The sequence below is a fragment of the Equus przewalskii genome, chromosome 30, assembly GCF_037783145.1.
Source record: "Equus przewalskii isolate Varuska chromosome 30, EquPr2, whole genome shotgun sequence".
Classification (NCBI taxonomy): Eukaryota; Metazoa; Chordata; class Mammalia; order Perissodactyla; family Equidae; genus Equus; species Equus przewalskii.
In genome coordinates this window covers 18,517,679-18,530,795 of record NC_091860.1, presented here as the reverse complement: position 1 = coordinate 18,530,795, position 13,117 = coordinate 18,517,679, and the positions used below count along the sequence as shown (strand labels likewise).

At 39.1% G+C, this 13,117-nt stretch overlaps 1 protein-coding gene across 1 annotated transcript in view; it reads right to left on the bottom strand.

The window, feature by feature from the left end:
* Positions 1–13,117, bottom strand: part of ITGA8 (integrin subunit alpha 8) — a 165,374-nt gene that overhangs the window by 5,787 nt on the left and 146,470 nt on the right. Inside the window, exons 27-28 of the mRNA XM_070601080.1 lie at positions 12,078–12,191; positions 7,892–7,993 (exon numbers count right to left, since the gene is read on the bottom strand). Coding sequence (XP_070457181.1) covers positions 7,892–7,993; positions 12,078–12,191 — 216 coding nt within the window. The remainder of the gene's footprint in view (positions 1–7,891; positions 7,994–12,077; positions 12,192–13,117) is intronic.

Here is a 13,117-nt window from a genome sequence, read left to right as displayed (position 1 = left end):
TGGGTGTTTGACTTATAACAGCACAGAAACCCTCCACTAGAATTGAGGTGGACCAGAAACCAACAAGGTGGAAATGAATGACCTTAAAATTGGGAAGGACCTTTTATGGCAACAATGGCTAAAAGTAGACCCTACAAAAGGCCAAGTTGGTCCCAAAAGGCTGACACATGTTTCTCTACAGGACTGAGCTGACATCATTGAGAGGTGAACTTGTGAACAACCTCAGACTGTTGGATGTGTAAGAAGGTTGGAATCATCTAATCCAACCCCCCATTTTACAGATGAGAAAACTGAGTCCCAGAGGGGCTAAGTGATTCATACAACTAACGAGCATCACCGCCTCTTTATCCCTAGGTTCTGTGCTCTATAAATGAAGGATAGCCCAGAGTGTGAGGCTAGCCATCTTGCGTTTTATGGAAGTAACTGCAGGGAGCCAAGTGAAAGCTAATTGTCCTGATGCTGCCTTCGACCCTAAATCCAATTTTCAGATGCTCCTGGAACTCACTTCATTGCCCACTGTTGCAAGGGAATTGGAGGAGAATGAGACCTCCTCAGCAGGACTGCATGCTCAGTGTCTATGAACCACCCCTGCCCTAAGTGGGCAGAAGATGTGTTCCTATTGCCTATGTGCTGAGGGCCTTGCCTCTGGAGACCCAGACAGCAAAGAAGCTGTAGACCCTCAAACCAAACCAAGGAGAGACAAGAAAAGAGAAATAGAAACATTCATGGATCCAAAATGTTATTCACCAAGGTAGGACTATCTGGTTTTGAGAGAAGTAAGCATTATCTCAGCTAAACTGGTCCAAGCATTCCTCATTTTAATTGCATTGGTTGGAAGGATCATCAGTCCAGTCCTGACACATGCTCAAGGACCCTAGGCCACCGTTCTCTAATCCACCAGTCAGGAGAGGACGAACTCATGATGAAGGTTGGAGGCTCTGGAACTTTCCACAGCTGGAAATATATGGGTGTTTTCACAGTCGGCACCCTGGTATCGGGCCCTGACCATGCTCGATTCTTTGCTTCTGCCTTCTTGACTAGATTTGAGCATCCTGCCTATACTCTTGTCAGCCCATCAGGGTTTTCATCGCTCCTTCCTCTTGGTCCACTTCTCCTATGCAGCGGATATACTGATGACTTGACTCACTTGATTCTGCAGTCTTGAATATCATTTATATCCAGAATTAATGGCATCCACAATAGTGAGACTGCTAGGCATTCCACATAGGTAACAGTGCCAGGGACTTCATTCATGCTCTTGATGAGAAAAAGGCCGAGTGTTACCACTATACTTTCTTCCTCTGCCTGTTAACCTTCCTTGCCAGCTTTGTCCCTATTCCATCGGACATATCAGTAGGAAGCGTGTCATTCCATGACCACAATGGGATTACACTCACCCTGCTTGCCACAGTTTAAGGACAGGACGTGTGGTACGTATACTGAAGAAATGCATTGCAAGGACCCAAAGCCATCACAATGCCACCCAGGTTCCCCAGGCTAAGTCATTTATTCTAAAATGATTCTTTGAGTGTATGTAGCTACATGAGCAAGTCACGGTCTAGATAACTTCCCCATCACTTCTCTTTATATCCTTCTCCTTTAGTGAATTACATCTGATAACATGTATGAAATCAGGGCTCAATCCTCACATCGTAAGGTGTTCAGAGAAAGCACATGAAGCGGTATTATAAAATGATCCTGATGTTACCGGAAGCGGACTGACACAGTTTTGGTAATGAGAATTTCAGAATTTTGGAACTACAAGGGACAGCAGTGATCATGTATTCACGGGCCAGTTACAATGACCCAGGAAAGAGAAAATCTGGAGCCATGAACAATTATGAGGTTTCTTATAACTGCTTCTTCTCCCTAACCTCTTAAGTCCACTGAGGAAACCACATTAATTTCAGTCTATATTTTGTGCGCGTGTTAGAGATTGCCGCAATTTACCGACAGGTAATTTACGGTAAGATAAGCAACAGATGCTTCTCAATCATCCCTCTCCTGATTTATCTAATTAATTCTTAAGTCACTTCCAGCTGCTTCATGTTAAACATAGGAAACCGTTCTAGTTTTGTAAGTTAAAAAAAAAAAAGCTAAAGAAGTTGAAATAAGGGCCCTAGAGTGTTCAAATCATTAGTTTACTAAAAAGGAATGGAATGGAATGAGAGAATACCCACTGAGCACTTTGCTGGGTTCTTTTGCCACTTGGCTATTGCAGGTTTTGATGAATTGTCTATAAAACTGGTCTATCTGTAGAACAAGCAGAGGAGGTCACTTACAAAGACCTAATGATGATATCTCAAGGGGTTTTTGCAACAGTGAAGGAAAAGTACAAATAAAACATTAAATTGACCAGGATATGCTGATTAGGTTCCCTTGAAGCAGAAAACAGCTTTGTAGATAGGGCTGCAAAATCTACCGGCTTTTTATTTGCATTTGCTTCCAAAGATTCTGACAGCAGAGCTCACAACAGTCTAGGGGCAGATGATCACGACTGTCCTTTTGAGTCCCCCAAATTCTGAAATTTTCGTATTCAAAACTGTTGTCGGTCTGCTTCCAGTAACATTACGTTCATTTAAAAGATACCACTTCATACTCTTTCTCTGAGTACTTGAATGTGTTAGGATTATGCACGTCATACACGTTTCCTATAAGTCATCTTATGTAGTTAACTAAGAGGAAGGGACGTAAAAAGTTTTAAAGGAAGGCAAACTCAGAGCGACTTTCCTCCTGTGCCTGCATTCTGCAATCTTTGCCTGCTGCCTTTAGGACATCCATGTGGCACTGAGGGTACCCAATCTTCTCAATCTAAAATGGGTGCAGCTGCAGGGACCATCCTTCGTCCTTGGTGTTTTCCTAAACATCTAGGCTTTTCGCTGCATAGTCAAGAAGTCACTGTAGTAAGGATAGAGGAAATACAGAAAACCAACAACAGTGCCCTGAGCATGCCTTCAGATTTCCAGTGCAGGGGAGCTAGATGGATGTTGCTGGAAAGAGGTGGACAAAGAGTCAAGTGTAATACCTCATTGGAAGAGGGATATATGTCTTGGAAAGAGAGGTCTTTCTGAGAACACATTGACCAGGGAGTCATGTGATGTATTCATGTCTGTAAATGGCAATGGGGCATTTCATCTGCTAGTGGAAACAGGTAAAGCAAAGTTTTTCCTGATACTTGATGCTGTATATAAATAAACTAGAAACTTCAACTGTATAGGCAAGCTTAAAAGGAAAATACTCATTGATCACTTTTATGGGACCAAAGTTTATTTAAATCTGTATTAGTGCTGCGGAAATTGCAGAATGGTTTTGGGAAAGCTTGGCCAAGAAATAAAATGTTGAAAAATACCAAAGCTTTGTTCTTCCTAATATTTATATTTGTCTTGCTGCTCATTTTGACAAGCCCACAAGAAGCTTAGATTATCCATTGGATAATAAATAATAGAAAATAGGTTTCATTTTTAGAGTTTCTAATGACTAAATACTGATTTATAGTAAAAAATTTTCATTCATTTCAATAAGATTTATTAAACACTCTATGATCTCTGAAGTTCTGTAGGTATTATCATCAGCTCCAAGCTGGAATCTTCTCTAACCCTGCTCTATATCAATGCTGTCCAACAGAAATATAATGCAAGTCACATGTGTAACTTAAAATTTTACGGTAATCAATTAAAAAGGAGTAAAAAGAAACACGGGGCATTAATTTTAATAGTATATTTTATTTAACCCTAAATATGAAAATTATTTCAACATGCAATTGAGATAAGACTATTCATAAGATGGTTTACATTCTTTTTTTATTTTTACTAAGTCTCCAAAATCCAGTGTGTATTTTACCCTTGCAGCAGATAACAATGGCTAGATTTTTCAATGGCTAAAGTAGAATGTAGTCTTATCAAAACAATCAAGCTCTGTTTAATGGAAAAAGTATTTATGTGGCTACAGTTTTATTTACATTGAAATGAGTTAAAATGAAATACAATGACTAGTTCAGTTCTTCAGTCACACTAGCCACATTTCAGGCACTCACTATCCACATGTGGCAAGGAGCTACCATATTGGACTGCACAGCTCTAGAACATAATCACATACAATGGTGTCAAAGCCAAATTACTCAAGTCCTTCTTTATAAGACCCATTCATCAACAAGGTGGTCAAGGCAGAAGATGGGGTATATTTTGGTCTAAAGGATTTCTTTAAGAACACAGGCTTGTGATTACATATTTCAACTGCCTTGAGAAAGAAGGGTAATGTTGAGTAACTGAAGGACTTAAAATTTAGGGAGAAAAACTCAATTGCATGCCAACTAATCAACGAACTATTTTAATTGATTTTTGCGTATCAAGATCCTGTAGCTATTTAAAGAAACAGTATAAAATTTCAACAATTCAAATTTTATAATTAGCTGCAATTTGGGGAAGTGGGATCCATAAATTGTAAGCAGTTCATATTTTCTTAAAGTGATGTTTAATGGAGAACATTTAATCTTACCTTCATCATGTCATAAATCTTGTTGTTCTTTATTAGGGTCGAAAGACCATAAATAAATCTTTAATATGCCTACATTTTATCATTGACATTTATGATATGTTTTTATATATTTTGACAAAATACCAAAGTAGAAGGAAAAAGCTCCCTTGTATTTGCAACTAATGTATTTGTAATTAATGTTGACATCTGTATTTATGTATCACAAAATCTTGTGTAAACATACTTCAGTGGGGTCACAAGAATGTTTCAAATAAATGTACCAAGACACTCTACCTACAGTGCTATTTAGAACCAAATAATAACATAAAGTGGACCAGCTGAACACACATTTTTACAGCATTTAAATAGCCCCTCTGAGATAAGCAATCCCTATTAAGTTTGAACCCAAAACAATTGTTTAATATAAGAATTCCATTTTAAGGTCGTGATGTTTTACTAACAATTCTGAAAATCAAATGGATTCCCAGTGCATGTATGAGTTTTCAAATAAGGATTCTCAGAAAATATTTTATAATAACTACCTTTGAGTTATAGTAGACAATAATATTCTCTTCCGGATGTAAATGAAGGAATTCTGCTTTAGTTGCATGACCCAGAAATGCCAAAGTTCATTGGTAAGTAAAAAAAGTGTTCAAATAACTGAATAATTTTTTTCTGCTGCGCTGTAATGATTCTGTGTTCAGTCACATCTCTTTGCATCATACAACCTTACTCTCACCTCTGAACATGACAAGAGTCACATCGAAAGGAGTTCTTTTGTTACAAACACAGACCCTATGCAAGCAGCAGATAAGGATTGCTATTGTCTTCAATAGGTAAAGCTTAGGTAGGGCTCAAGAAATGGTTGAATTATGACCATGTTGAAAAGAGGACAAATAAACAAACCACCCCACACAAGGACCTACGAAAACAAGCAAATATTGAGTCTCACTACAAAATAAGGAACGGAGTGACTATCTCCAGTGGCGGAGTATAAATTCGAACTCTGATGATTCTCAAACTCCCTATTCCAATGGATTCTACCGCCTTAAAGCAATTCCCTTCTGCTGGGCTCTTTTCAAGATAATGACAAGACCTTTGAGAAGAACTGTCTATAAAAAATGTCTGCCAGCTCCAAGTAGAGTTCTTCCAAACCAAGCCACAGAAAAATCGTTGCCCTGTAGTGCCTAGCTAATCTCCTACTGGCACGATCTTCTCCAGTTAGTCAGGTATTATTGGCAGACCTGAAAGCATGTCCATCCCTAAACGTTTTTCCAATAACCTTTCCAGAAATGGTGTGGTAAATCATCTACATGAGATAATAAGACTTTTTAAAAAATGCAGTAACAAGGGTGCTGGGTATGGGGAAAGCATGTATCTGGTATTTCACGGATCTTTTGAGTTGAGTTGAGAACAGCAGGCTGTCACCTGTGGCCAGTATAGAAAGATGCAATAAGGTTGATGGAATCAACTGTAACATATGTTTCTGTTATGGAACATATGCTCACAGAAAACAAAAGGGCCCAGATTTATCTCCCTGAGAGCCACAAGCCTTTGAACCTCTTTGGAGGAACATTCAATATTAAAAACCCAAAGCCTCTGTTTTCTAAGTGGAACATAAATCCAAATGACAGAAGACATCTCATGAGAGAGAGGAGAGATAAAAGAGGAAAGATGTGGCAGTGCTTGCCTTCGAATGCCACCAAAGTTCACTGAAATATTTTGACTGCAAATCTATCGACATTTTCAACTTGGGCTCACTCGATTTAGCCAGAGAAGGTAAGACGTTTGGGGAGGGTTACTATTATTGAGGTTTGAGATTTACCTTGTTCCAGGTACAAGGCTAGGGCTTTGTATACATAATTGTATTAATCTTCTTAACAATTCTTCCAGGTGAATATGGTGAACAACCTCAGCAAAGCAGCGCGAGCTCCCAGGTTTCCTGGTTAGAGCGGGGTGGAGCCAGGATGAAGCCCAAGAGAATCTGTCTTGAAAGCTGCGGGGTTTCCTCTGTGCTGCCTGCCTGTGCTAGATGTTCTCTACCCTAGTTTCACTGCAGAATCATCACTGGTAGCACAGTGCCAGCGCCCCACGCCAGACATACTCAATCTTGATTACTTGGGGTGAGGTTTTAGCACGTATCTATCTTTAAAGTCACATGAGTGATGATTCTTTGCACACTCAAGGCTGAAAATCACTAATCAACAGGTTAATTTAAATTATTAAAAGCAGATTAGATTACAAAGAGTAAATATTTCCAATTATGTTTCAAGACCTCGGCTGATAAGAAGTGACCATAGTATCAACTAATACATCATCCAAGGTGGTGCTTCTCAAACCTTACAGGGCACATCATGCTCTGAGGATTTTGATTAAACGAAGATTCTGACTCAGCACATCTGGAGTGAGGCCTCTTTCTGAATGAACGTCTAGCATTTTCTTAGGTGATGCCGACACTGCTGGTCTGCAAACTGTACTTTGATGAACAAGGACCTGGGGACCAGTGTTCAAGCGGGGGTTGTAAATATCTATGGAATGACTATGCAATGAAGGTGTAAATCTAATATTGTTTGCTACAGCCCTGGCTGCTGCAATCACTTTCACTGCAAAGGTGGAATTTCGGTGACTATGCCTGCTCATCCCCTGTCATCCATTCTCCACTTCGTTCTGCATGGCCTTGTCAGGTTGCTGATGATGTCAGCAATTGTACTGTGAAGATATTTATGTGTCGCTAATGTGTAAAGCTTCAAATTTTTCTTTTTGAGGAAGGTTAGCCCTGAGCTAACATCACCACCAACCCTCCTCATTTTGCTGAGGAAGACCGGCCCTGAGCTAACATTCATGCCCATCTTCCTCTAATTTAGATGCGGGATGCCTGCCACAGCATGGCTTGACAAGCAATGCATAGGTCCACACCCAGGATCCGAACCTGCAAACTCTGGGCCACCAAAGCTGAGTGCGTGAATTTAACCGCTACGCCACTGGCCAGACCCCTCAATTTTTTAAAAATAACATTTCATTTAAATTAAGCTCATACTATATAGGAAAGATGACTGTGCATGGTCATGGGGCTGGTCCGTGGCAACATCCCTAAGGAAGAGAATCCTCTCTCCTCACGTCACTCATTGAACTGTCTTTAGAATTCAACCATCAGTACAATTTCCTTACAACCATCGTCGCTATCTGCACTTCTTTCCAACACAATGGCTTGATTAAAAAATGGTATTAGTCCTGTCCTGTGATTTTTGGGGGAAAAGTTTAAAAATTTGATCAAATGAAACTAAGAAATTTCCAGACTGAAATAAGAAAATAGTGATCTGGAGAGGAAGCAATTAAACCTAGCATAAGCCAAACAGTGATTTAAAACATAATTATTTCCATGCAATTATTTGTGCCTATATATTTTTAAGGTACTCACTGCCATGCTTCCTTCTGGAAGTTTTGCTGGCTGATCTCTATAAGGCATCTTCTTAACTTCAAAGGACACCAGGGATGCAAGAGAATAGGGATCATTTTTCCTCTGAAATTAAAAATGTTTATTCAAATTTATTCCACGTAAAGCTTTTAAACATTATACTGGCAGCTACGCAATTGTTTTCAGTGTTGATATTTTCCACAGCCTGCACGGGACTGCTTCATCCATCCTGGTGGACAGACCACATGAATGGACAATGAATGAAAACGTCAGAGGTTTTGGTTGTTCCATCCCCACCCCCCAATCTACCCATTAGATAGCACCTTATAAAAGGTTTAGCTCTTTCGATTATGGAATCAGACCCCCTCTGCCATTCACTAGATTAGGAAGTTCAGGAAGTTGCAAGAGAAGGTAGTGATATTAAGTGAGGGCTGCAGCTCATGATAAGGGACTACTGACATGCTCTCGCCTCTGCTATTTAATTCAGTGATGCAAATCGACAGTCTGGGGCCTGATGAAACTCAGGGGTAGGAACCCAGCCTGTCAATCATATAACTCATAGCTGGCTCTGCTCTTTATTTTAACTGATTCTCCAAAACCAAGGTTCCTTCTACCCTTCTCAGAGAATAGGAAAAAGCTTTTTTTCTTTTTTCATTTTTCTAAGATGGGCTGGAGCACCAAGGAATGGGAAATGTGAGGTATTAAACTATGATAGGCTGAGTGGGCATCAGAAATACACCAGTCCTGTGGTTGTAGGTCAAAGGCATGACACAGGTAAGTATTTATTTCATGAAAAACAATTAAGAACAGAGTCAAATTACTGGTTCCATGTTCAAAGTTGAATGCTTTCAGCCACGCTTGTTCATAATGACTATATTATTCTTATGTTAGAAAAACGATCTCTTCCATAGAGCGATCTACTCCTGTAATAGCAATCACTGCCACACTGTAGGCAGTTTAGGATTGAGAAAGCAGCTGGAGTTAACATCCCTTGACAATATTCTTGGACTGTCAACCTGCCCCTGCGAGCTATTAATCCTCAGAAAATGCCTAATTCCTCTGTGATGGCTGCATCATTTAAACCGTGGTTTGCAGCCCACCGGCTGCCTCTGTTAGGTAATTTAGCACAATGATTTGCTTATGGTCACGGTACTAATAAAAATAACATTTTGGTAACGAATGGCATGGAGAGCGAGGCTTTTGAATCAGTTAAATACTCAGTGCGGCTGATAACGTCACAAGCTCTCCTACTCCCATCTTCCCGCAGGTTAATTCCTTATCAATAGTTATCCTTAACCACATATCCATCTTATGCAGCCCATGTATAAATACTGATCATTTACCAGAAAGAAAGCCTTGAGAGATGACCAGACCTAAGCAATTCCTGGTAAAACTTTAAGGGGTAAAGGAGGTTGCTGTTTCAAGCAACAGTCACAGAAAAGGGCGTCATTTAGGATTACTCGAAATAAAACCCTTTTCTGACCAGTTTGTATGCTCACCAAGAGGACAGAAACAAACATAATACAGCAAATCATGTCAACCAAGAATTGTAAACATTCTAGCCCGGATTAGGAAGGCAGACAATGTTTACCTCCTTCTGAGTTGCATGACAAAACTATTAAGGACCTCCGATACATAGTATATTCTTTGAGAGAGAGAGTTGGCAATAATGCACTCCTCGCTGGCAGTCAGCTTTCAAGACTGGAATAAGCAGAAACGGCGGATGTACAGAAATGTGGGCTATGGCCGCGGGTAAACACTCGGTGACTTGAGCCACTCTATCTTGTATCTTTGCCAGTGGCACTTGGCTTCAGACGTCTCTGCAGCTTGTTCTGGTCTGGCTCTATTCGTACTAAATTACTTATTGTTTGCAAAGTCCCTCAATGGCTATTGACATCTTCCAGACTCACTCAGTCTTCTTTAACAGGAAAATGAAGATGCAATTTTCAGTCTACAGGCCTTCTACTGGAATAGATGCTATGCCTAGACCTGACACATGCCGTATAAAACAAGCATTTTTCCCTTGACTGTGGTGTCATAATGATTTTAGTCCTGCTTTATTGAAAAGTTGTCCTCCCTCATTTCAGTAGGATGTGATGTCCAAAGAAATGGGAGGGATGTATGGTTATCATTTAGATTGCGTGGATTTGGGAATTCAGTAAAACTCCTCTCCCCAACAATTAGATAAGAAGTAACAGCCAAAGAGCAGAGTGACCTTGAGCAAATGATGGAAATGCAAGTGGTCCCTGCCTCATAGTTGGCATTCCATAAATATTTGTTGAATGAATGAGTAATGGTTTAACTAAAAAAAAGAAATCAAATAAATTGTGCACTACACTTCTCCTTAGGTTAGTGGTTCAAAATTGAGGGTGGTTTTGCACCCAGGGGACATTGGCAATGTCTGAAGACATTTTTGGTTGTCGCAGCTGGCGGCGGTTGCTACTGGCATCCAGTACCACTGACAGAGATGCTGCTACACATCCTGTAATGCACAGGACAGCCCTCACAGCAGAATTATCTGATCTGAAATATTAACAGTGTGGAGGTTGAGGAAACTCTACCTTACGTTCAAAAAAAAAAAAAAAAAGCAAAAAGAAAAGGTTTCACAGTAACCTTCTAAAAAACAACTAATTTTCCTCCTATTTATTTTAGAAGCAAAATTAAATAAGATTTGTGAGACTATAGAAGTATTTTGGATCAGCAAACATGAACATTTAGAGATGCAAAATTCTATACTTATTAGCTAGACTCAAAAGGATTTTACCATTTGATTTTTTATGGCAAATGAACCAAATGAATTTTTTTAGTAGTTAAAATAAGAGTATAAATGTACAGACTTCGTAGGAGTTTAATTTAGGTTTTCTTTTCCTGAATTCTTCTCAAACAACAAAGTCACAACACAGTAGTCTTATTTAAATAAATAGCTTTTTCCAAATGGAAAAATTCATCTGCTTAGTATAAAAGAGATTTTAAGTTTTAAAATGCACACAATCAATGGAATTATCTGTGGCAGTGGGGGATGCCAAGGTACAGACGGGCCAAAGCAACAAGGAATCTACACATTACACGTACCTGGAACTTTACTGAGATGCCATCCTGGCTGGAGCCCAGGCTGTGAGATCACCAGATAAGAGGAACTTTCTAGGACAATCTCCCTTTCCCCTTCTAAATTGATTTATAGTTTTATTTTTCTGGGCATATGACTTGAATTGTGTTCTTGTACTCACCATCATTTCACTAACTAATATTGACAGAGGAACTATTATTCTATAGCAGTGGGCTAAAGAGATTTGCTTGCATCTAAGTTACTCTCTGAAAGTCTTAGGGACTTGAGGTATTTAAATTGTCTTTACCTAAAATATGGTGTATATATACATATATACATACACACCCATACAAGTACATCCAATGGAATATTAATCAACCATAAAAAAGGAAGAAATCCTGCCACTTCCGACAACATGGATGGATCTTGAGGGCATTATGCTAAGTGAGATAAGTCAGACAGAGAAAGACAAATACTGTATGAACTCACTTATATGTGGAATCCAAAAATTCCAAACTCATCGAGAATAGAATGGTAGTTGCCAGGGACTCAAGGATGAGGGAAATGGGGAGATATTGGTCAAAAGGTGCAAACTTTCAGCTGTAGGATAAATGAATTCTGGGGATCTAACGTACATGGCGATTATAGTTAACAATAGTGCGTTAGATACTTAAAAGTTGTTAAGAGAGTAGATCTTAAAAGTTGTCACCGCACCCACACAAAAAAAGTAATAACTGAGGGGATGGAGGTATTTGCTAACATTATTGTGGTGATCATTTTGCAATGCATGCATGTGTCTAATCACCACATGGTGCACCTTAAACTTACATATGTTATATGTCAATCATGTCTCAGAAAAGCTGGGGAAAAAAATTGTCTTCACCTGATGGGAAAGATGACCTGCTAATCTTGGCTTAACTCCACAGAACTTTCTGATTAAAAAATTTTTAAAAATTTAAAAGTTAAAAAAATTTAATTTAAAATATTTTTAAAGCTTAAAAATTAAATATAAAAAATTTAAAAATAAAAAATAGAAAAATTTTGAAAATTTAAAAATCATTAGGAAAAAAAGGAGCTTCCCACTGAAGTTTTGAGGCGAGGTTCCCTTGGAAGGGCGTGTACGTGTGTGCGTGGTTTTATTACCTGGAGAAATGTCTTGGCCCATAAGCGTGATCTGACCTTCACAACGGCACTTTCCCCTCCGTCTAGTCGTCCCACTGCGCAGGAGATTTGCAAGCACTCGATATTTGTACAATTCTGCAAAAAAGAACAGCAGCAGTGGCAAACTACTGTCTTTAAATTGTGGTAGAAATCAACACTGAAGTCAGTTTATTTATATTTTATTTCCTCAGACGTCATCGCCTACTCCTTAAATTATTAATTTAAATAAAGAACAAATACATTGAGACAACCAAGAAAAAACAGTTTGGTAGTAATGACGTATCAACTTCAGTGGTAATACAGAGATAAAATGGAACATAAAATACAACATAAAATTTCAACTCTTCTCTAAGGACTTAATCTTCCGGCAGCTGCGATTGGCTCGCTCTGTTTCATTTTCTCAGAACTTGGGGAGACATGTCTTGTAACAGTCACAACACCTGACCCTGGACCAAGCAAGTCCTGAAAAGGCTTCAGAGGAAGGTCCCTGGGGCTATATTATCTCAAAGATCCAATGTTATTAACCCATTGACAAGCATTTGTTCTGTAACATTCTTCTCTCCGGCTAAATTACTTTCTGGTTATACAGCAGGATTTTCTGAGAGTTCCATCCATGAAGCTGTTTTTAAACTAGTTTCTGGGGTTGCCCAACTTATAATGGGTAATCTTTAATACATGAGATGCCTGTTTCTGGAAAGTAGGCACTATGATGACATTCTATCTATTGAATAGTATTTTCTGATTGGATCCCAAGTATGGAAATAAATGGACACCTCACATCCATTTTTTGTGTGCCCATGTATAGGATAATACTTTTGAATTGTACTCCCTTGCTCATTTGAATTTACCTTGTGGGCTCTGCTTTATTCACTTTTCATGTCTCAAGCACTGAGCACCAGCCTGTAGATGCCTAATAAAAACCAGTTTATTGCATATTATGTGAAGTTGTTGACTGAGGCATTTCAATTTAATGAAATTGATAAACCACAGAGTAACGCAAGGAACACAGTACCATGAAAACC